The 26,090-nt window shown below is 37.5% G+C and overlaps 1 protein-coding gene, 1 long non-coding RNA gene and 1 pseudogene across 3 annotated transcripts; 1 reads left to right on the top strand and 2 right to left on the bottom strand.

Moving 5' to 3' along the window:
* Positions 1 to 1,136: 1,136 nt before the first annotated feature.
* LOC133734599 (uncharacterized) lies at positions 1,137 to 3,951 on the bottom strand. Of its 2 annotated transcripts, none has more exons than XR_009858424.1 (3): positions 2,740 to 3,951; positions 2,096 to 2,178; positions 1,137 to 1,846 (listed from the first exon to the last, which is right to left on the bottom strand). It is a non-coding gene; the product is annotated as an uncharacterized LOC133734599 (long non-coding RNA). The 2 variants fall into 2 exon arrangements; XR_009858423.1 differs by having other exon boundaries at positions 1,137 to 1,726.
* Positions 3,952 to 19,498: 15,547 nt separating this feature from the next.
* Positions 19,499 to 21,173, top strand: LOC133730378 (UDP-glucose iridoid glucosyltransferase-like; annotated as a pseudogene).
* A 757-nt stretch (positions 21,174 to 21,930) lies between these two features.
* Positions 21,931 to 22,777, bottom strand: LOC133731939 (18.2 kDa class I heat shock protein-like). The gene has a single exon (XM_062159386.1). The coding sequence runs from the start codon at positions 22,649 to 22,651 to the stop codon at positions 22,223 to 22,225; it is 429 nt and encodes a 142-aa protein (XP_062015370.1). The 5' UTR covers positions 22,652 to 22,777; the 3' UTR covers positions 21,931 to 22,222.
* Between the last annotated feature and the right edge of the window lie 3,313 nt (positions 22,778 to 26,090).

Genomic DNA, 26,090 nt, shown 5'->3' with positions numbered 1-26,090 from the left:
CGACGGTCTAGCAATTCACTTTGGTCGGGTTCGAAGTCACAACAAGTGTTGGCTTGGTCGATCAAAGGCAGGTCAGGTGGACTTTGGGTGTCGAGTTAGTGTTAACAAAGTTGAGTATTAAGGATTCACTGCTCCTGCGCATGTTGTCTTTGCCATATAGTTATTGTGCAAGTTTTTTAGTCGGAGCCCTTCTGGCTCCAGTCAGTCATTATAGAGTTCCAATGTAAAGTCTAGTGGTCATTTCTGTATAAGAGATGTTGCCCAAAATCATTTTAACCAATTCATTATTAATCAAGTTTCTTATTGATAAAAAAAAAAAAAAAAAATTGGTTCATGCGCACCCTTTACCCTAACATTTACTCCATAATTTGCAATGTCAATGTTAAGCTAGATCAATTTTTATGGATAAATCTAGTGGTCAATTCTCGAATTATCACTGACATAAATTGAAATTGAAGCAACACAGTAAAATATTAGCCGGCATTTTCACTCTACTAGAGTTTTGACTTTTGAGCGTTTTACCGGCACTTGAGAAGATTGATCATCAGACTATTAACTTCCACGACACAGCTGCCTTATTGAGATTGATCTCCATGTGCAACCTTGAGGTAGTCCCTTCCCCTCAATCTTTTTGACGGACGACACCTTCTTCTTGTAAATATGATGGATATGATCCAATCTGGGGACTTCTGGTGAGCTCGGTGCGGTGGCTGGGTGGTTTTGCAGTCGCAAGTGGTTGTGCTTTGTTTGGGATTAGATATATGCTTTGTTTTGGCATTGATTTTGGGTTTGAGACTCGGGTGTATATTACTCGTTTGTGGAGATCATCTGCCAATATGACCATATTCTTAGTTGGCCTTGGTGTTTCCTTCAGTAAGATCATGTACAATATTGATATGCTTAGTCAATTACTGCGTTTGAATTGCCTGGTCATTTAAATCATTAACTACAATTGTCACTGCAACGATGAGGCCACAATGTAAAAATATGATGCATTTGTGCATCCAGATCCAGCTTTATTTTAACGATTCCAGTTCAAGGGGGTTGCCATCCTTCAGATATTGGAGTGGCAAACGGAGACAAAATTGCAAGTTAAGAGACAGCTTCTCTTCATAATTTTAGTCTAAAACAAGTATATTGTCTGGGTTCCAAGTTTGAGTCTATAATCAAACTCGAGACCGAAATTCAAAAGAAAACCTATTCATAAGGTTCCAAATTCCTTATTCAGGCATCCGTGTTCGAGATCCTGTGTCCAAAGTTCCGCTTTTACATTTTTCAAAATGAATATAAGAAGAAAAAATATTTGTGTACATTGATGTAAACTATACAGGAAATTGTTTCAACACTAAATCAATCAACCAACCAACTGGATTGCGGTCAAGGGCCTACCTTGGATCCCTGCGGAAACTTCAACTTCTGATCTGGGTAAAAACTCAGGTCGAAATTATCGCTTGTTCAACTTGGAATTGTAAGCAATTTTTTTCCCATCATCAGGCCCAACATATGGGCAGACATAACTTTCTCCAAGTAGCATCCACACAAATGCTTCAAAGATTCAAAATCTATTACCATCAAATTCCTTCATGTTCAAATTTTCCAAACATTGCATCCATTCTTAATGATACAGAACCAGTTGATCTTCTCTCCAGTAATCCATTTCTTGACTTTCAACACTCAGCGGACACAACTACTTCTACTACTTTTCTTTAAAGTGTGATTTTTTCATCTGTTGAATGTGAGCGAAGCGTCAATGATGGATTAGCATGATGTCGAGATGCTATTGTAACTAAAAAAGTTCTGCTGATCTTCTCATGGTGGAGCAACGCTAAAGAAAGATTCATGAACTCTATGAAATTAAATTAAAATATGAGAATCAGATTGGGATGAAAATTTGAAAAGAACAAGGACCAACGGAGATAAAGAACAACAGAATTAAATTATAACGTCAAAGAAATGTACTGGAAAATGTAGTCGAGAAAAACAAAATGACCTAAAAGCTGTGATATTACTATTTCTGATAGAGAACAGGAACAAAGTGATGAACTATAACTAAAATTTGATAAACATCGGTTAGTAAATAAGTTAACGTTTGTACCTGTTGGAAATCAGAAGCTGGGATTAACAGATGTTTGAAATTTGAATTCCCACAGGTCTTGCAGAGCACATGACCCAAGTAACCTGGTCATAGTACAAGACCACAAAACACAATTTAGTTGAAATACTTCAGAACCACAATACAGAGTAATTCCAACAAAAAACAGGTCAGAGAAACAAATATTTATTGCTCAAATTGATTTGACTGTATAACTAGTGGTGATAATTCAAAAGATGGAACCCATACTGGGTCACATGCATAATTCAGGATAATGGTAAAAAAGTCCCAGAAACTCAACAATGTAACCTCAGACTTTAAACCCAGCAGAGTATTAGAGAATAATATCATGCATTAACCTGCAGAAAAAATCAAACCACAAGCCGCAAACCAAACATTTACCTAAAGATTTACTATTTCATCTGAAGTCCACAACATTTAGTAGCCAGACTCAAGTCTCAAACAAAAAAAAAAAAAAAAAAAAAAAATTCATTATAGACCTACAGGCTTTATAAATTCTACATGCGAATTTGTCACCAATTTTAGCAAACCAACAGAGACTAGAAAGTGGATTCACAAGATTCACATTCCAAGCTATTATGAGACCAAGCAAAAGACAGAGTCAAGAATAGATGAACATAACTTACTTTTTCTTGGGAAATGCCTGCAAAGTGATTGATATTGTTTGAATGGTAGGCACTGCTGAGATTTTCTAACTTTTTTCATGGAGAACAAAAGAGAAATCATCTACAGAAGTGCGAAACACATGCTTGTGCTTTATAACCTACCAGCTTCATAAACTCCCATTAGAGTTTTGTCCACTTTTTCAGACTACAATTCAGTCCATCATCAAGTGAGAAAGAAAAAGAAGAATTCGTTGAAGCACAATAAAATAAAGTAAAATAACTATAAATAAATAAAACCATGCACCAGCCAAAATAAACTGGGTCCAGTCCAAACAAATCATGTATTAGCATTAAAGAATACTGGGTATGAATGGAAGTCTGAGCAAAGTATGATTGAATGTATCCAACTAAAGTCATATAATACAAGGCAGCCAACCTTACTGTCTTAAAATCAGTTAAAATCAACATCAACAGCCCCCAAGGACGTCCCATAAAGATACTATAAAAACTGAGTGAACTAAGCTACCAAGGATTTGGTGTGAACCAGACAGGTCGAGAATATAATTGGGTAAAGGAATGTTCCTCCGCAAAAGTGACACGTTTGATGCTCCTATTTGTCAAAGAAAACACCCCAAAACTCCGCCCTTCTGATGGTAATGTTAAACAAGGAGTATGGTAAGCAAAATAGATGCAGTTTCTTTGAAATGTTTTATCATTGAGACCATTATAATTAAGGCAATTGCTGGTAGAAATCATTTTGTTACCCCCCACAGACACAAATAATATCTCGTCACCGAGGTCAAGAACCTCTACCCACTGAGGACCATTAATCTTCCACTCCATCTTGAACACTTGAAATGCTTGAATCTGTGGTGGACTGACAAAATCACCACCAAAGATTACATGCCAAGGAAATTGACCCTCCTCAAGAACAAAGTTAGTCCTGCAGAATATCATAAACAACTCCTCTGATAGAGAATTTTTTGCTAGGGAAATGACTTCGAAGTTTGTATGGGATTCAACTCCATTTGTTCTCCTAATATCACGAAACATGTTAGGAACTGGACTGGGCTCAAGCATGACCAACCTTTCAGCCCTATAGCTAGGAGGGCCATTGCCATATTGGACATCAAATACCATTAAAAACTTGGATGCCTCCGTAGTTGCAGCATATATTTTCCCATCAATTATTTCTATATCACAAAAAATAAGCCCTCTAGCTTCTGCCTGATCAATGAGTAAATCGTTGGGCCTACCAAAAGCCAAATGACCACTTATGCAAAGGCTAACGACATAACAGTCCTGGCTTGTTGGTACTGATGAGGCAGCTACTTTTACAATGCAGAAGCCAGGTCCATTGCTGCAGTGACATGGAAGGGTGGATTTTGATGATGGGAGCATCACTCGAGCACCTGATAATGGATTTAAGAAGAAAAAGTTGATACTAAAAGTACTGCTCTGATGATTATACAAGTAGAATGACCAGGGTTTCATAAAACCCTCAGGACGCCATAAAACACTATCAGCCATGATCAACCACCCATCTATTGACCCAACACAATCCCCCTCTTCATAGTACATGTAGGAGCTGACTTGCAAATAAATTTCTGGTCATCAGTTAGACTTAGAAAGCAATTATCTTTGGTGGAGAAGGGATGAGAACAGAGCATGAGCCACGGAAGTTCGGGAATAGGACGAAAAGACTTACTGGCAATTGCCATATCAACATTGGCTTGCCAAGAAACGCATACTGCACCGCACTGAAAGAAATCTGATAGGCATAACCGTTGTAGAACATTTTGCATGATATCTTCTGGGAGTTCATTGGACCACCTGCTGGTATCTTCTTCGCATTCAGAATGATATTTTTGTCTGTACTCTTGCACCCTTCTAATGGAAATAGTGAGCTTGCGTTCAATAAAATTTAGAATGTGAAATAACGTCATTCTTGACAAGCGGTAGTGTGTAAAAAGAACTTCAAAAATTCTTCTGAGAAGTTTAGCGCATTTAATCTTCCTCTCCTCAGGAATCATTCTAACAAAGATGGTGAGCAACAACATCAATCCAAGTTTGCAGATTTTGCATATATGCTCCAGAAACATTCGAAAAGACGGATGAACCAATTCCATCCTTGTCTGTGTATAACAATTCAAAGGTCTACTCGATCACCTTCTCTAATAGTTAACCTCTTTTGAAAAAACCTGAACATTGGAATGAAACAAATTTAGTGAGTTTTCTTTTTAGGTCTGAATAAAAGTTAAATATTTTGATATTAGAATAGGATATTGGATATGTAACTATCAATGTACACAAAAGATCATCATAGCATATATGTATATCAATTAAATTTTAATTTCCCATATGCTAATGATATAAGGGCAGGATTGTTTGATTTTTTTCTTATTCAGTTTAACTTGGGGGACTAGACTTGATCAGGCAAAACAAGACAAATAGCACCTGGAGCCTAAACACCAACCATCAATCATAAACGAAGAAAAACTGTCAGAGGAAGGGAATCGAGGATGGACGAAAGTGTGTTTCTTTATCTGTAACTATGGACATTAGATAAGTTGCTTAAAGTAAAAATTTCAACTTCTGGTGAGAGTATCAAGAATATGAAGATTGCAGTGAAAATCCTTCATCAAAACAACATGAACTGCTAAATTATTTATCCTTTGGACCCCATCCAGACCTCAAATTAGCAGTGAACCCACATATCCATTCCCTAAAATACCTCAATTTCCATTACATCTCAATTTAATTCTCTCTCTCTTCTACAAAAATTTTAGTCTCAAACAGAAATCCTTAAAAAGAGCATGCAGAACAAGAACAGAATATAAAGCTTTACAGTTGATAACCTGAACATAAACAAATGTTTAGAACCAATCGCTGCACACATACATTTCAAACAAGAAACTCACTATGGTTCATGAAACTAAAACAAATGTTTAGAACCAATCGCTGCACACATACATTTCAAACAAGAAACTCACTATGGTTCATGAAACTAAAACAAATGTTTAGAACCAATCGCTGCACACATACATTTCAAACAAGAAACTCACTAAAAGTTCAAATTTCTCAATGAATAATTAACCAATCGTTTGTAGAAGGAGACATTGAAGAGCAAAAAAGAGTTGAAAAGAAAGCTAGAAACTTTACCTGAAGCAAACCCAATTCTCAAAATCTGCAGGTGTGGACAATCAGTTCCCAGTAGATAGAGGGAGAAGTAGAAACAGATCAAAACTAGCGAAAAAGTTGAAGGGAGAGAACACCCACGAAGAAAAGCAAAAGCTTTCGGAAGAATAATGTAGAAACTATAGCCTATAGGAGCGCCTATATACATCATATATGATAAGTACTTGTCAAGTAGGAAATGGTATCCTAGATCCAATCGATCAGGAAACCTGGGTTGAATAGGATTTTCTCGTAGAACTGCTTCCTTAAAATTCCGGATGAGACCAGGTTTTTTTCTCTGTCTCTCTCTCTCGTAATACTTTATTTAAATTTTTTTTTTTTTTTGAGAAAAAGAAATTGCATTAACTACGCAATTGGAATGTTTACATAAGCTATAAGTACATCGGATAGTCATTGTGGCTCATCCTCAATCCAAACTTGAAATGCAGGATACATAAGCGCATTCTTAGCTAAATAATTCTCTCTCGTAATACTTTATTTAAAAATTGAAAAATGAAACGAGTTATTTTTTTATTTTATTTTATCAGAATTTCCTTCCTAATTAGCCATGTTGTCAGATAAGGGGACTGTTAGGTTGTATGTAAAGACGAGGAATGTAAGGGTTTTTTGCACCAACAGTGTCTGAAGACTTGGGTGACTGACAATATGATACCCGAATTTACAAAGTTATCAAAGTGATACCCAGACTTATTTTTTCGTATCTCCGACATACCTGCTGTCAATTTCCGTCACGTTTCTGTCAATTATGACCATGTGCCACACACGTGACTCCTTAAATGAGGCTAAAAAGTCTGTTTTGCCCTCAATTCGTTTTATAACATGAGAACCACAACTTCTTCCCTCCCTCCGAAACACATTAAATTGACAAAGACCTGGGTTGGTTTCCCTCCAAAATTGTCAAAGCTATGAACTCTTCCCTCCAAATTTGACCAAGACCTATTTCACTTCAGATGTCTACAAAAATTAACATGATTCAAAGAGATGTACCATATCAAAGGCAAATGTATTTGTTCTGATGCATGGATATAAACATAAAAAATGATAATATCAAACCCAACAAGTTAACATACATTGATTGCTCTATAAACCAACAAATTGTTCAAGAAAATGTCATCAAAAGAGAGCAATTACACCAAATGTTCTTCACATCATTGAACAGATCATACATGAGAACCACAAATGGATTGGTTCATGACAACATGCCTCAAAGTGCTGCCCACTCAGATTCAGTTTTGCCTTTTTTGCTGCTGGGTTTTGGCTACTTTGTGTTGGAGGTCCATGCCTTGTTTGTGAACTAGAAGGCCCTGCATTGCCACCTTGGTTGCCCTCCACGGTCTTTCGCTTCTTCCAACCCTTCCTAGACTTTCAAGCTGGTGTTACCCTTTGAAGCTAAAACTTTTGGTGCCTACATGTAAAAAACACAACCATATCCATCACAACCACAACCAACAGATCCCTAGCATAAATCCATAACCTTTACGACAACAAACAGATCACAAACTAGTTCCAAACCAAATGAGGCACAACCTTAACCATAAGCAACAGATCACAAACTAGACCATACCAAATGGAGCACAAGCTTAACCACAACCAACAGATCACAACAACAACCACAAAAACCAACAAAATGACAAGGTTATAAGCCCAACCTGCTGCCTTCTTTGCCTCTCCCTAGTTGGTTGGGCACCATTAGAATAACTACCTTCCCCCTGCAATGGAAACAACATTAATTTGATGAAGTGTGATTGTCAAAAAACCAACAATTTAAATGACTTAAATGACTCACTAATTGCTTTGCTGCTACTGCATTTTTTGCCTTAGTGATTGAGCAGCCCAACCGGTTGTGCCCTTTTTTGAAGCAAACCTGACAAGTCATCTTGGTATATGTTCTAGGCATCCTTGTTGTGTTTGTTGGGTCTGGTGTTGGTGGAGCCTACTTGTTCTCACCCGGTTCCTTGAATCTGGTCATTCTAGGTCTTCCAGCTTGCTTCTTATATGGGAGAGGTGCAATAGGGTAATCCACAACTTCCCAATCATCCTCCCCAGCAATAGGATGGATAATGGGACTGTATGCCTCCATATAACTAGAAGGCATCAAGTAGTCATCACAAAACAGGGCAGGTTTTGCTTTCTTGCTTCTAATGGCACATATGGCATGAACATAAGGTATGACACTCAATTGCCACCTCCTACATGTACATGTGTGAAGCCTCAAGTCCACCGCATGTTTGCTGCCATTATCTCCCCCTCCAGTAATTTGAAACTCAAGTTCACCACTACTCCATGCTCTATAACATGAAGTTCTCTCTGCCACCTTATCCATAATCTTCTTAATCCTAGGGCCAACCATATCTTTCCAGCCTTGAACTGCAACTCTTCTATTAGCTATCCTAACCATCAAGTCCATCCTTATCTTCTCAAGCATAGTCAAGATTGGCTTATCCCTAGCAGGAATAATAGCTGCATTAAATGACTCACAGAGGATATTTAGCAATATATCACACCTCCCATCTTCTCTGAAGTATGCTCTACTCCATTGAGCTGGATTCTTATCTTGAAACCACTGCCATGCTTGTGGATCCAATTACTGCATCTCGTTCATATGCCTTTTGAACCACACTTTTGTACTTGATCTTGTTGCATCCCAAACTAGCTATTTTAGGCCTTCTCTTGGATGCTTTGCTTTGAAGTTGTTGTCACTACTAGAATTTTGTTTATAGACATCGGTCCAGAACCAATGTTAAGCTAATTTTCGACCAATGTCTTAGTGGGTGTAGAGAAAGATATAGACATCAGTATAAGCGCGTTTTTAACCGATATCCCAGACAACAACCAACATCGATTCTAAAAAACAAATCGATGTATAATCATTATAATCATCATAATCTTATATGTTAACTATATTTAATTCTTCATATTTTCACATTTTATGCTTAATAAAGTATATGTCGAACAATACCTACGTGAACATTTGCATCGATTTCTATTCCAGAAGCGATGTCCAGTACATTCGTAGACATCAGTCACCAAAAAATTTTGTTTGTTCGTGTCCATTTTTACGTGCATCTTACCACCTTATTCTCCTGAGAACGATGTATGTGCCTTTAGGCAACATCAGTTAATCTATTAAGAATGATGTTTTATGTTACTAGGAACATCGCTTTTCGTTATTTGAAACGATGTCTAGTAGTTTTGTAGACATTATTTCTATTTTTCAAAACCGATGACCTGTATTTCATGGTAAATCAGTTTACTTTATAACAATTGATTTGTATGTTGACAATAGATAACGATTTGGTGTTTAGATATCGATGTGCATTGGTTTTGTGTACATCGATTTTTGGGTGATATTTCGATATGTTCATAATCATGAGACATCAGTCCAGTTTTAGGTACTGATTTGTAATCTCTGAATTGACATCGTTTTCTTTGACATTAGTGTTTTGTTTCCCATTTATATACATCAGTTCATATATATATATATATATATATATATATATATATCTATCTCAACATCTTAACTCAAGCACATCATCCAAAAATGGGACATTCCATTAATTTTCTTTCCAAATTTATGATCCAACAGAAAACTCCAAGCCTACAAAAGCTAGCCTAGAGACATATGAATAACAAGTTACAATCAGTTTTATCAACACACATTGCCTCAAAGAAAAAAACTAGCCTTACTCCAAATCATTTTAGTAGTCAAAATTCTATACCAAAGTCTGTATATAATCAGCTACTTCAATGCATACCTCATTGATGTTGGCTATATGATTTCCGAGTCTTTACCGCCCACTAGAACTGTATAAACCAACACAATCAAGTCACAATCATTGGGTAAACAAGTTAATATTTAATTAACCCAAAAACAAAACAAAAAACTCAAACAAACAAACTGCAGCACCTGAACTACAAGATGGATCTGCACAACTACAAGTCACATCCAATACTAATATAACTGGACTTTACCAAATTTAAACACACATAAATCCAGAAAAATGAATCACCCATATACCATACATGTGCATACATGCACGCTTTTAGAATTCTCATGTTGGTGAGTATTTCTTAACGCAAGCAAGCAAACCTCTATTTTAGTTACATCATTTACTTTTTAAAGAAAAAAAAAGCTAATACTTTAGAAAAAAATAAATAGATGGAAGACAGTACAACAGAAGATGTATTACCTAATAGAAGGCGAAGCATAGAGGCCATCAAATGTTATTTCAAATTTTCAATTAAGTCATGACTATACATGTACCTCTATACCATCACGAGTATAGTTGAAGAAAGTAGGCAAAGCTCTTGAGCCTGTTTGAACGTCTGCCACGATATTCAGGTTCTCGTCCCGCACTTCCACCTTTCAAATCTCGAATCCCACTCTTTAAGCCAAAAAAAAAAACACACAGAACAATTTGCAATGAGTAGTGTAATTTAGAATCATAAGTCAACATTTGCTGAACTGATCTAAACTCAACAAATAATATAAGAAAGCTATCCACACTTTGAACAAAACAATACCTGCTTGCATAGGTCCTTCAAGAAACTCAGAGTATGCAAAGGGCTTTATGTCATTGAACTTAGCAATGAACGAGTGCTTTACAATATCGATGATCATTTCACAGACGAATACCACACCAGCGTTCTGCAGTACCCAAAAGTTAAAACAGTTTCCCATCAAATGTTTCCTCCAGAATGTTTTGAGCTAGGATGAATATGATAAATGCATAAATGTGGAGGATTTAGGACCATCTAAAAAGAATATAAGACTAATCTAATTTAATTCATCGGACACAGAACCACATCTAGTTTAATTAACATAGTGGCTATAAGCCAATAAAAGGAAGCAAACTCACCAAAGTATACCAGGCTATGAATGTTTTCCTTACTATATCGCTTGAACACATTGCTTTTTATCTCGGCAAAGTTATAGGACACCAGCAAAGCGAACAAGTCATTATTGTGAGCAACAATGCAGTTTGACAAAGTAATTGCCTAAACAAAGAGGATAAATGAATGAATAAGTACGTAGAGTCAAGGATCCAATGGCATTGAAGGGAAAATAACAGAACAAAAATCATAAATTTCTAAAGTAAGGATATTTAAGGTAGTCACGGCTAAAGCTTGGTCGCAAGTAAATCTCCAAATCCAGAATCTCATGTTTTCTGTTAGACAACTACCAAGTCCGTCTGCTGAGTTAAATAAAGTTTGCAATACATTTCCATTAAAACTCTGACATAGTTTGTCAAATATTTGTATAGAGGGGCAAGAATCAGTAACATGTGTTAGCTAAAACACTGTAACATAGTAGTGCAATCACTACATATCAAACTGATGGACTGATATTAGACCATCCACCCATTGTCTATTCATCATAAGTACGTGAACCATTCTAACATGTAGATATAACTGACAAAATAGCATGTATAGCATCCATCTTGCTGCAAAGTAAACAACTTCACCTTAGCATGACCTTAATTTTATTTTATTTTTTCTTTTGACAAAATAGTATTAGCCCATGCCAAGGAATTATAAAATATGACAAAGATTAGCTCATTGACTTCAGATGACTACTTTTGAAGCACTATGAAAAACAAAATTTATATAACTAAACACTTAGACACCAGACAACTAGAACTCTTAGTTCTACAAGATATTGTACACAAAGAGGAAGATCAGATTGTGTATAAAACTTCACATAATTAGTACCAAGTACTCTATCGGCCTTCCAATTGTGCAACTTATAGTTTTCACAGACAAGACACAATACCACCACAATCACTATTCCAAGATACAAGTAATCTCCACTTCTAGTTCGCAAACTGAGCTGATAAATTAAACAACGAAAAAGCTAACCCAAGCATACAAAAATTGCTTAACATGATTATGGCAGTTTCAGCAGAACTTAAAGCATGAAAAACTATATAGATATAACTGAACTCCTAATATATCAAACCTCCCATAGTTAGCAGTAGTAAAGAAGCTTACAAATCATTTTCAGATCCCTCCTCATAAACAAAAGTCCTGAAAACCGGTCCCATTGATCTTTTTGAATCATTACCAATCGAGCTACCATCTCCACCTTTTCTCTTCTAGCAATACAAAACAAACAATCCGACAAGAAAACCAAACAGAAAGTAAGTAACTACACCGATGTACTAATACAGAGACACATCGAAAACAACAAGAACTAGTGAGACCACTCACCACAATCAAACCATCAGTCCAAGTAGGATCGATATAGCTCACTAACAATATCAATGTACTTCTGCCATGCTTGCTAAATCCTCGATCACCAAATCTCCAAGAAAAACATTTCAACCTCCAGACCGTCCAATCTCAAAAGCATAACAAAATCAACAGTACGTTCAAACTCAAGGTGACCATACAAATCATAGAATAAAGCAATTAAAACCAAAATTGCATAGCTCACAATTTCAATTGGTACAAAGATTGGAAGGAAGTAAGAGAGAACATACCCAATCTGGAGGTAAAACAAACCATAAGGGAAAAATCTAATTAACCAATAACTTTTTCAAGAGAAAAGATCAAAATAGCTGGTTGCTAGGACATAGAATCCAGCAATAAGAGGAAGATTCCCAAGTTCATATTTTCTATATACTAATATCTAATACTAGAGTATATGAACATGTAATTCTTTAAAATTATTTCGATCCTTCATGAGATCAAAAATTCAGAATACATAGTACTATATATTATGCCTACGTTCATCTGGGTTTTTAAATTCATAATGCATGTATGTAAATGTAATAGAATCCTTGGCCCCAACATCCCCCAGGAATAATATCACTCCTTGATTTTGTTTAGTTGGTAGGGAAAGTACTTCCAGAAAAATATAATCAGTTGGGGCTCAGCTTTAATGAAAACCTGCTAACTCCATTGCAATAGAGAAAGTTAAGAAATTCATTGCTAAGTTGCTAACTCTCCCAGTGATCTTTAAGCTGTCAAGCACTCAGTCTTGCATGGCTTGCAGAGGCTATGTAGATCATGAAGCCTTATCTCAAAATTAAACCTCCAAACATCCAAAATAGATAAAACCCAAATGCAAGCAATGACCATTTGACTTGAAAACAGACAATCCCACAGTTTATCTTGGTTATTACCTTCACTCACTACCCAAAACCTAATTAAGCAAAATTCCATCAATTTTCTTCAACAATATTCTGAATAAACCAACAAAACGACATCAAAATCGCACCTTGATGAGGATTGTGTTGCCCCTAAAGAGCTGGAGCTTCTCCATGGTCTCAGGGTGGAGCGCGACGACAGAGTTGACATCATTGATGGCCTCATCGACGACAAGGCGATTCGCTGCCTTCTTCCGCTCGAGAATCGCAGAGCTGAAATCCCTCTTAGTCCCTTTACTGCAACAATTTTCAAAGCAATCGCATCAGAAATCAAAATCCCTAAAAATTTTAGAAAATAAAAAAAGTTAGCTTAAAATCGAAAAGAAGAGGAATTGGATCTGAGGAATTACGGGTCTGACGATTTAGCTTTATCGATCATGGTGGAAGAAGAGCAGGAACTGACTCACCCAACTCATTCTCCTTATATGTGAGGTCGGGCTCTAGCCCACAAATCCATAGAATAAAAACAACTAGAAGAAAACATCGAAGAGCGAAAAAGAAAAGGGGGGCTGGGTTTAGAAATTCATACACCGATCTGGAGAGAAAAGCTGAGATGAGATGAGAAGCTAATAGATCTCGGTCAGAGGTGAAGAAAGGTCGAGAAGGAGCTCGGGTTTCTTCGACATTGTCAGGATCTATGTTTCTTCGACTCTCTTGGCGTTTCAGACTCCGCCGAAAATGGAGGAGGAAAGATTGTGATGGTGAAGAGAAGGAGGAAGAGCTCGAGTTTGGGAGGAGATCAACTGAGCTTGAGGGTTTCGATCTGTTTCAGATTTGGGGTCGGGGGCAATTTTTTTCGAAGTGTGAAAGTTTTGAGTTTTAGTACCTGCTTCTTCATTTCACTTAAAAGACTTAGCGCGTTTTGCAAAAATAGGTTCCTGCAAATTTTCAAACAACACTTTTAACACCGGTCATTTTAAGAACCGATGTTAATGATATACATTTAAATCGGTATTTTAGTAAAACGATGTTAGATTACTTTTTTACATCGTGGGCAAGTCTGACCGATTTAAAACATGCGATGTCTATTAACATAATTCTAGTAGTGTGTACATATGCCTAACACAGTGCCTGTGTTCAGCATTGGGAAACAACTCTGCTATTGCAATCCCCAATCCTTTCTGCTTGTCTGTGATGAAGGTGTAGGCTGAATCCCTCTCAATCCTCAAATCTCACATGAGGTACCTTAAAAACCACCTCCATGAATCAGTGTTCTCAACCTCAGCTACATAGGCAATGGGGAACATCCCATTGTTTGCATCTATCCCAACAACATATAACAGTTGGCTCGGGTGGTGGCCCTTAATGTGACACCCATCCAACCCAATTAAAGGCCTGCAACCATCCATCCAGCCCTTCTTGCAAGCTGCCAAGCACACATACATTCTATGAAACCTCTTCACTTCCCCAACCATTTCGGTCTTGATCTCCACTGTTGAACCTGGGTTGCTTCTCAGTAATTCATTCTTATAGCTGGCCAGCTTGTTGTACTGCTCAACATAGTGTCCCTCATTCATCCTTTTGGCTTTGTTCTTTCCCTTCGAGATGGTCTACACATTCACATCCAAATTGAACTTTTTCTGGATGTGGTTCTAAATCCCTTTTCTGCTCCAATCTTAATCAACCAAGAGGTCTTGTTGTACCTCCTTAGCAACCCTATTGTAGTTTATGTGGTGACTGGACTGAATGTATGAACACTTGTGCTTAGATCTGAGAGTCTTGATCACAAGTGTGTTGAGCCCAAGGTCAGCTATCCCAGTAGCATACAACTAAAAATCACATCCCCACTGACATTTAACTTCAATCTTCTTGGCTGTGTTCTTCTGAAACCAAATTCCTCTTCTGTTCACGAGACCATACCCCCTGATTGCCTCCTTCAACTACTCCGAATTTGGGAAACACAAACCAACAACAAACCTAGTGTTTTTGAGATCTACCCTTCTGTTCCAAGACTTGAGCTTTATGCCTCTCCAAGCTGCTATAGGGAGAGGATTCCCATCTTCATCCTCCTCTGACTCAGATCCCTTCAAACTCCCCAACTCTTCGTCTGTTTCAACCCCATCATCACTACAGTCACCTCTGAATCCCATCTCTTCAAAATTTTCCACATTTTGGGGATTTGACACATTTTCTTGAAACTGTTGGTCATCCTCAGAATCTCCTTGGTCATATTCGCTGTCCACATAAAAATCTGAACCATCCGAGCTTGAATCATCACCATCTACCTCCTCATATCCCTTGCTTCCCTTCTTTCTGGTATTGTACCTTGGCTGCTTCTTTTGTCTCCCATTAGACTTGGGCTAAGATCTACTCTTCTTGGCTGTTGTTTCACTAGCAGCCTTCTTCCCTTTATCTGCTTGCTGCAACCTCTTCCCCTTGTCTTTACCCTCTGCTCCCTTGCTCACATTGCCTGTTTTCTTCCCTTTTTCTCTAGGCCCAACAATTGGTTCATTGGTGTCAACAGCTTCAACACTTGGCCCTGCCTCTTCAACACTTGGTGCAGGTGCTTCAACATCTGGTCTTGTTTGGGCTGTAGCCTCTTCAAAAATTGGCCCAACATCTGGTCTTGTTTGGGCTGCAGCCTCTTCAACAACTGACCCAATCTCAGGTCTTGTTTGGTCTGTAACAAAACCTGTTCTGCCTCTTCAACAGATGCCTTTAAAGCCTCTTCAGCAGATGCCCTGATTGCCTCTTGAACAGCTGGAGCATACTGTTTAGGCCTCTTAGATATATGCTTTGGTCTACGGCTTTTCACAAAGGCATTGTAGAATCCACTAAATACCCCTAAGTCATCCTCCTGTTGCTGCCGTCTTTCATTCTGTCCCTGTCCAGTTTTGTCATTACCTCCCTTCCTCACCTCGCATTGTGAAGCAAACAAGTCGAGGACTAAGTCACTAAGCCCTCCAAAAGTTCCTTCACTTTGCCTCTGCACACCCTCCCCCACATCCACATCACTATCTGAATCCAAATTTATAACATCAGCTAGCCCTCCTTCATGCCTAACCCCCCCCCCCCCCATGTGCATTAACATTTGCACCAACCCTATTTACTCCCTTAGAACTGCCATCTACATCACTCTCCCTATTTAACTGAGTCCCAAATAGGTTGTTTTCATGCTCCATTCTTTTTCTCTCTTCACCAGTCACCGTATTCAAGGGATTCTCCCAATTTGGGTCAGTTGGCACCAAGTCATCAGCTTTAGCCTCTGCTTTCCTTCTCCTCCCACCACCAGTTATGTACACACTGATTTACCTGGTCTTAAGTGGAATCAATTTAATCATCTCCAATGCATCTGCATCATTCCTAATCGGCACCCAACCCTCATTGCAAGTAGTCCTTGGAATCTTGAAGTAGTATGAAATGGGCTTCTCCCTGTACCCAAGATCCCAGGCTCTATTCCCGAACTCTGTCCATGCAATCATGTCAGGATCCAACCCATCTAGCCAAATCTTCCCACCATCCTTGTTGAACCTAGCCACCCTATACTTCTTCGTACCATCCAGCAGCTTGTCAAAGTAACCACCATGGTGTATTTCCATGGTGTATAGGTCTTCTGGAATTGAAAATGGGAAAGAACACCATTAATCCTCCTATGTATGACCTGGGTTGCATACATTGCAACCTTAAACCCAGAAAAACCAATGCTTTATCAAAACGCTTAAATCCTATATATAATCTGGTACCTATAATCGAAACCATTATAAATTTGTTTCTGGAAATTTAAACAACGCAAATCCAATCCAAAACAACTAAATGTCAAAGACAATATTAATTTTCAATACACGGACCACTCCCACTGAAAATTTAAAATTTCAGCCCCAAATCCCTAAACCCTAAAATACTATTTCGTCTTAATCAAAACCCTAATCTAGGTTTCCCTAATGCTAAACACAGAGTCTCTGAAAGTGACGAATTTGGTTTTGGATCGTTTGGCTTTAACCATGTATTCAAAATCAAAGAAGAAAGGGAACTTACTATTTCTGCGTCTGGGTCCAGATTCTCTAAAAAACCTCCATATCTTTGCCATTATCTCCTTTGGTCAGGAATCAAATCCAATTGAATCCTTTTCGGAGAGTTTCTTTCATTTTAATCAAATTTTGGTTTGAGAGCCAAAGTTTGGGAATCAGTTTGGTCTCTTTTTGTGTTTAACTGTGTTGTTTTAGAGGGATTTCAAGTTTTGATTGAGGTTAGGGTCGAAATATGTGTAAAAGTCGCTTTTGCCCTCCTCCAAGGAATCACGTGCGTGGCACATGGTCATAATTGAAGGAGATGTGACGGAAATTGACAGCAGGTATGCCGGAGATACGAAAAAATAAGTCTGGGTATCACTTTGATAACTTTGTAAGTTAGGATATCATATTGTCAGTCACCTAAGTTTCCAGACACTGTTGGTGCAAAAAACCTGGAATGTAAACTATGTTAGGACTTTTTCCCTAATGGCTTGAGCTCTTATAAACTTTTAGAATGTGGAATAGAGATTGAATATTTTTTATTTAGTAAATATATGAACGCATTTTTTTTTAAATGATGAAGTTATCTAGTCTGGTTGGATGAAAGAGTACTAAGTCTATCTTTTTTGTTTGGTAGTGTAAGCAACTAGATACCATGAACATTCTCGTCGCCTAACGGCATATTGGAACAACAAGGGCATCTGCCACAACGATTCCGTCTATGCTCTCTCCTTACATTGTCTACCTCGGATTTAGGTATTTTTTGGGTCTAATAAAGTTAATTTCCGGTTTAGGCATGCTTCACTTGATTTTGTTGATGCTATTCTTCATGGCAAGGGCTCATTGCAATGATATTTTGCCGGTTTCTATGGGCCGGGTATTCGGATGCTTGTTACAAGATCTTTTGTGGACTACTCTTCGTTGATTGGCAGATGTCGATCTCCTCTGTGCTATTGTTGGCTGCCCGTGACTCTAATAAATTTGTCTCTCAACAGAAAAGTGTGATCTTTTTACCTCGGTTTTTTTTGGAACGTACCCCTTTTACATGGTCAGTACTGGCTAAACAGTACTATCAGTAAAATCTTAATGTAGGGAAATCGTTGTAGTTCATCACTCGGCCTTGAATAAAATTAACTATGCTAATGCATCACAGTACTCCTAGAGAAAATATATTGTTGTCTTTAACTTATAAGGTGGTTGAAGCAACATATATTGCTGCTGATTCAACAAACACAAACATTCCCTACAGACAGTTTATGAAAATTGTGTCTGGCTTTTAGTTGATTACCACTACCACTCTCGAGAAGCATGAAGGCTTTGTGCCTTTGTCTAAGTACATAATCAACACAAGAAACAAGAACAAGAAAACGGTTATCATATCTTACGCATTTCACTTTTGATTTCCATCGATCTCATTTTTAATTTTCCTTTTTATTTACGTATCGAAGCACAATAAGTTTCCTTATTACTTGATAATCAAGCCACAAACTTGTGACACTTTCAAAGCTGGCCTTAAGTCAATAAATCAGTTGTGCTTGGTAATCAAGCCACAAACTAAAGTTTCAAAGTTTCCCTATTACTTGGTAAGCAAGCCACAAACAAAAACCAATTTATCTATTATTAGTCAATAAATCAGCTCTCAGCTGCGAAATTTCTTTCCCAAAACCGAGTCCCCAGAGTTTACTGATCTTATTTTAAATAAGGATTAATTTCAGTTTAAGGTTGAGGGGTGTCATCATGTCACCCCCTCGACTCTCAATTTTGAATTTTTACCCCAAACTTTTCAATTTCTGTCAGTCATGTCCAATTTCTCAGATTCCGTCCAAATTGGACGTTAATTCTGACGATCTAACCCACTTTGAAGCCTTTTAAGGACACATATGAGTTTTTTTTGTCTTGAAATGACCATAAAAGGCTTCAAAGTGGGTTAGATTGTCAGAATTAACGTCCAACGGAATTTGAGAAATTGGACATGACTGACTGAAATTGGAAAGTTTGGGGGGTAAAAATTCAAAATTGAGAGTCGAGGGGGTGACATGTCACTCCCAAACCTCAGGGGGGTAAACTGAAATTAATCATTTAAATAAGGACTAGATAAACATAACACACTTTCCAAGACATTGAAATAATAATTTCAATCTTTCCAAATTAAACAAACAACTTTGCTTCTCTGAGAGTAGTTCAACTCTAACTTTTAAGGTATGTTTATTTATATAAACCATATAACAATGCATTTCCAACTCACCTGTCCAAAACAGAAAATACCTCATTTCCCTGTTGAACAAGCCTTTCTCAGTGACAGATGCAATATCGACAAGAGAGATGCCGCAGAGTGGTGCTGGTTCCTCTGCCCTTTCAAGTCCACATAACCCCAATGCTTCATCTGGGCAATATCCTTCATTCCAAAGGCTTTCACATCACAATCGCTCATACCCAGTTCAACTTTCCCAACCCGCTAAACTACCCTCATAGAGTTGTCCAATGGCATATGTGAGAAAAATATAGGGTTATTATCACAAATGGTACCTGAACTATACCTCAATTTTGATCACAACCAGTACCCGAACTTTTCGATTTCATTTTAAATGGCATCTAGAGCCACCTCCGGTCACTATTCCAACTAAAAACGGCATGGGAGGCGATCATAGTGATGATTTTTAATGATTTCAAGGGTTGAGATCATATATATAGTGATGATTTTTTGGTAATAGACTTGCATTGAACTTGTTTTTTTGTTTTTTATTTTTTTAGATTTGGGTTTTTTGGCCGGAATGATGACCGAATGTGGCCTTAGGTACCATTTAAAATGAAATCGAAAAGTTCAGGTACTGGTTGTGATCAAAATTGAAGTTAGTTCAGGTACCATCGATAAAATAGAGGAAAAGTTCAGGTACCTTTTGTGATAATAACCCAAAAATATATCAGCCCACAACTTTATAGCCGTGATATCAGGTTTCAACACCAACTTCAAAGGCCAATTCCGTGATAATGGAGAAAGAGGACCAACACAATAAGATTGCTTGTATCATCTATGACGAATATATGTACTTTGCAGAAGAGGTGGCCAATTATCTAAGACTCCTAGTATCATATTATCTACTAGCAGTGCAGCAAAGACGCTAAGTTACCTCGCAATTCCTAGGCTCCAAAACGATGGTTACATTCCCTGTCAAAGTGTGCAACAATTAGACCTCTTTCAACTTTCTGAATGCTGTATTGACATACAGAATTTTTTATTTTTGTTGTTGTGAGAATTACGTTCTATTATTCTCTACTTCTCACGCATAACTTTGACATGAACATTAAGAACTCTGATGCTCTACCTATATAATTGCAGATTCTATGATGTTGGAACTAGTACCAGGACTTGAACCACTCAGATTTAAAGACCTAACCATCACATAATTCAGAAATTTGGATGACTTACTACAACTGATAGCGAAAGCCCTTGATCGAAGGTCATCTTCAGCTATCATCTGGAACACCATGGATTGCCTCGAGCAATCAACATTGACAAAGATCCAGCAGGAATACCAACTTCCGTCGTTCCCTATCGGCCCTCTCAACAAAACTGTTCCGGCCATATCCATCAGCTTATTGAAAGAGGACCAGAGTTGCATTCCATGGCTTGACAAACAATCACACAAATCTGTCATCTAAAGACCTAGTTGAAATGGCATGGGGTCTCTCCAACAGTGAGCAGCCTTTCTTGTGGGTGGTCCGAACGGACTCTAGCGCACTGCCAGAAGGTTTCCACGAAACTATTGGGGACAGGGGTTGCATAGTAAAATGGGCACCCCAAAAGGAAGTCTTGGCACACACTGCAGTTGGAGGGTTTTGGAGTCACTGTGGTTGGAATTCAACGATTGAGAGTATCTCTGAAGGAGTTCCGTTGATATGCCAACCTTATTTTGGGGACCAGCGAGTGAATGCAAGGTACTTGACCCAAGTTTGGGGAGTAGGGTTAGAATGGGAGAATGACATGAACAGAGGAGAAATAGAGGGAGCTATAAGAAGGCTTAAGGTGGGTAAATAAGGAGAGCTAATAAGGCAAAGAGCAAAAGAATTGAAGGAGAAAATTGAATCCAGTATGAACCAGGGTGGTTCTTCCTACAATTCCTTGAATGATTTGGTGGACCTTATTTTGTCATTCTAATTGCATAAATGCTATAGATGATACTATATTACTACATAAAGAATAAAGATATAAAATCACTATATCAGCAATTTCAAGTTTACGTCGAGACAAATCCAATTTCATAGCAGACAATGAAGGGAAGCATTATATTCTCGAAGCATACCCAAACACATAAAAACACAAACTTGATCTGATCGGTATCTTATGTTAGCCTGAATTAGATCATAATCTTGGCAAATTATATACAATTTCATGCTAAATACCACATTACCTTTAGCTAAGCACAAAGATATGAAATCAGTAATTGCAACTTTCATAGTATACCAACGGTTACTCGAAGACGAATCCAATATCATACTAGATAGCACATTATATAAATTATCGACCCATTACAAATGCGCACCATACATGTTAAACAGATCAAGACACATATTTTGCTTACACAACGACATCAAGCAGTGTTACCCATATCTATTTTAGGGACTTATACTTTTTAATCTCCACATACTGATATAATTTCACACTAAGCATTACAAACTCATACCTAAGTGTACTACAAAACTTATAGTACAGTACATTATTCAAGTTCAGTAAGCGTACTACAATCTCCAACCATACATGTCAAATACATGAAAACACAAACCTGATGTCATCCATATCATATTTTAGCCAGATAATCTTGGCACATTAATACAGTTTCATACTACATACTGCATTACGTTTAGAAGCACAAAGAATATCAGTAGCTGCAAGTTTCATAGTATACAAGCAGTACTTGAAGAGAAATCCAATTTCACATTATAAGAGTTCATTGAAGCATTACAAACTGGCGCCACACAAACTTTACTCACATTCGTCAACCAGTGTCAGACTAATCTTATTTCACCCAGAACTGGATCTTAATCTTCGCATGTTACTACAATTTCACACTTACATAGCACATCTAAGCAACACATACTCACACCGAGATATACAATCTAAATCCATAAAGACACAAACTTTATTGACATTCTACATAAAACTCTATTACCCATATCTTATTCTACCCAAGGAATCACCTTATCACCTTAATCTTCGCCAGAAATTTCAATGGCTCTGACATTGGGCCTGTCAGCCTCCCCCTTAGGAACAGTGACAGTAACAACCCCATTGCTCATAAAGGCCTTGAGCTCCTCAATCTTGGCGTTCTCGGGGAGCTTAATCTTGGTCATGAAGCTACCACTGTCTGTGCTAATCTGAAGCACTCGGTCTTCTTGAAGCTCAACAAGCACGTCTTCGTTGGCAAACGCAGGAAGAGCTGCCTTAAGAACGTGGACGTTGCGGGTCTCGCTCCAATCGAGCCGGGAATTCACCGAGGGAAAACCCGGATTGAGTTCATGGAAAACGTTGGAGAGTGAAGAAGGGAATAATGGGAAATCTAGGAATGGGTCCCAGAGGTCGAGAGCCCAGGGATCGACGTCACTGCTTCGTCGCTCGTTGATTGGGATGATTGACATGTTTGTCGAACTGGGTTTTGGTTGGAATTGAAGATGGACTGAGAAATCAAAGCGAAACAGGGGGGAGCAAGTGAGCAAGTGCTGGGGAGTAGTTTGAGGATTGGACAGGGGAAGGCGGTGAAAAGTGCTTTGCTTCGAGAAGAAGCACTTTGGAGGTTCTGGTAGTTTCTTCAAATTGGGCGGGCCGAGCGAGTCGGTTAGCCATCAGCGGCTCAATGTTTTGGACCAATTGGTCATGGTGTTTCTAATTACACCCAAGAATTTGATCACTATACCCCGAATTTGACAGATTTATTTATTTATTTGGAATTGCAATTATAGTTCAATCAGTATTTAGTATTATTATTGTAATTGATATTTCCGTTGTAATTCTATCGGGACTATGAAATGAAATGAGAAGACCAATTCCAATTTACTTTTACATATTTTAATATATAAAGCATTTAATTCTTATTTTTGTAGACTCTTCTTTGTTTTTGTTTTTATTTATTTATTAATGAGGAGGGGTATAAATGGAAGTTTGATGACAAAAGAATATGGGAAGTGAAATTTGTACCTCCCTTTTTGTAAACCACACTCCCTTTATTGTTTATTTCAAAAATACCCCTAGTTCTTCATCTCTTCTCTTCTTTTCTTTTTTCTTCTTTTCATTTCTTTTCTTTAGTTCTCACATTCTGATCGAGTTCTATGGGAAAACATTTTCTTCTCGTCCTTTTCAATCATGAAGGCTTTGCTGCCATTGCTTAACAATTGAAATTTCTAATTTATGGTTAGACCACTAATGAGCCTAAATTTAAGCAGGAAATCACCTCATCCCCAACTCGATGAACTTCAATCAACCCCGGTTTTGATCGAATCGAAACCAGCGTTCATGGATCTGCCAAGCTACTTAGAGGGTGTAAAGTGTGATTATAACAAACGTATTCAGACTCTACTTCCTCTAAATGATGAGCTCACAGTAGTTAGCCGCTGCATAGATGCAATAGCCTCAAAGGCCCTCGTGGAGCAAATTGGTTCAAGCTTCTCGCTCTCGGAGTATAGCAGCTCAGGGTCGCTTCACACGAACAGGCAAGCCAAATGTGATGGGCACTGGTGGTTAGATGATCTTTTTGGTCTATGAGTTGATATGGGAGTAAGAGAGAGAAGATTATAGAGAGAGGAGCTGCATAAGGCAATGAGGGGCAAGGAAAATATAAAAAGATGGTAAGGGTAATTTAGGAAATTTAATGAACAAAAGAGATAATGGGAGTGTGGTTTACAAAATGGGGAGTGCAAATTTTGAAGGAATGGATGGATTTCAAAACTTTTTAATTAGTGCGGAATTAGTTTAACAATTAAACTACTAACTAAACATAAAATCCATTCCTTTAACCCATGATCTTGGCTTATTGTGATATGTATATAAACATAGCATGCATAGTAAGGAAGAACAAAGAGGGAGTTTATGTTCTACTCACCCTTGGAGCGTGATTTTAATCCGATCCAAGTGAACCACCAAAGTTCCTCTCCTTGATCTCTCCTTGTGTGTGTTTCCTCCACCTTGAAGCACCTTGAATTAAGAACTCCTTCTTGTGCTTGTAATCTCCTCCTTGATGTAACAAGTAAAGCCACAAAAATATATGGCCTCTAAGGATCTTCACCAAGTGAATCAAGAGATGAAGAAAGATGAAAGAAAAGAAGAAATTATGCAAGTGTTCTTCTTTCCTTTAATTTCTGAAAAATGGACCAAGAGAGAACTCTCTTTCTCTCTCTCTAATATGAAAATAATAGTGTGGAGACACACCTTTTTTCTTTGTCCATGCTTTCACTTTTATATAATAGGAAATAACTCCAATTACTAAAAGAAAAATATTGATTTTCATAAAGCCAATATTTTGGCTGGTCTATACATGTTATTGGGCACTAAAAACGTGTCTTGGACTTTCATTTAAATCTCATTTAATGAAGCTCAAGTCCACACCAAAAATCCGACAATCGTTTAGGCCCAATAGGTTCGGTTTTTACCCGAAAATCCTAATTATGTTCAAATAATAAATCTAATTAATTATTTGCTCATAACCAACTCTTGTTTAATCTTCTTCATATACAATGTCAAGGATCCACTTATATGGTGTGCGATCTCTTAGGTTCTAATTAACAAGGCAGTGAAGTTTATAGAAACCATTCTATTTTGTTTACGAATCAAAAACTCCATTTTTGATTCTCCCTTGTTATTAGGATAATAAATGTTTATTAATCTTCGGGGACTTCACAAGTCATGAGTGACGTCTTGCAACATATTATGACTACCCTAGTTAATGTAGAATGACAAAGAACATATTCAATTGGAATTACAATACAATACGGTCCTTCTCTAACACGATGTTCTAAATCACATCATCGGGGTATGGAATTGATATGTCAATCCCCTAATGTGATTTTCATTCTTATGTGATTCTTAGAATGTGATTAAAAACTCCTTTTTAAATCTCATTCAATGCTTTGGCCAAAGTCTCATTGAATCACATCTTTGAACATACACCTTATTTACTTAAGGATAGAGATTCCTTGTTGTACACTCACATGTCTCCATGACCGAATTGATTATACCAATGAATGCATCTATTACATCCATTAAGGGACACAATATTATTGCATCATCGAGAGATAATCCATTCACTCATAAGACAACTATGGTGTCTCAGGTCAAAGGACTAATTTGTATTATTGCAATTTAGAGTTCAAGTTTGACATGTAAGTAAGACTCCATACAATAACTCTAATGATCGCGTTCAGTGTACTCTTTAAGTTAAGAGCACCCACATACTTGTATTAGTGTCTCTACACAAATGACAAGAGACATATCATCCTCCATATTGAGCATACATAGTATGTGCTAGTCTTTCCGGATTATCAATGTCCAAGTGATAATCCTATGACTAGGAACCTTTTAGGATAAGAGTGTGAAAGAGTAAAGGTCTCACACATCTAACTCTTTAGATTACTTTCTCTTTAACTCATATTCCTTGGACCTTGTTCAATCAAATATTAAATATAAGCAATGAACAATAAACTTGCCCTTTTGATTAATAATAATTACAATAATAATTACATCAAAATGATTGTTTTAGGACACAATTCCTTCAAATTTCACTCCCCAAGAATATAGGGGGTGTGCATTAAGTAATTGAAATGTGTATATAAAACTTCTCCACCCGAATTTATTAAAAGTAAAAATTTAAAAAAAAATTGTTTTATTCTGTTAAAAAACTAGTTTCAGAGTCTTATCTTTGTATCTACCTCTATGTCAAAGTTTGTGGATATTGATGTTGTTTGGATAATTACCATATGTATGATAACAATTGAAGAAATGCAAATTTTCATTAGAAATAGTGATTAAATCAACAATGTTAATGGGGTTAAAATTAACCAAAATCAAACCAAACCGAATTGATATATC

This window comes from Rosa rugosa, chromosome 2 (genome assembly GCF_958449725.1).
Source record: "Rosa rugosa chromosome 2, drRosRugo1.1, whole genome shotgun sequence".
Classification (NCBI taxonomy): Eukaryota; Viridiplantae; Streptophyta; class Magnoliopsida; order Rosales; family Rosaceae; genus Rosa; species Rosa rugosa.
The sequence above is the reverse complement of the archived record's forward strand: the minus strand, read 5'-3'. Positions and strand labels throughout refer to the sequence as shown.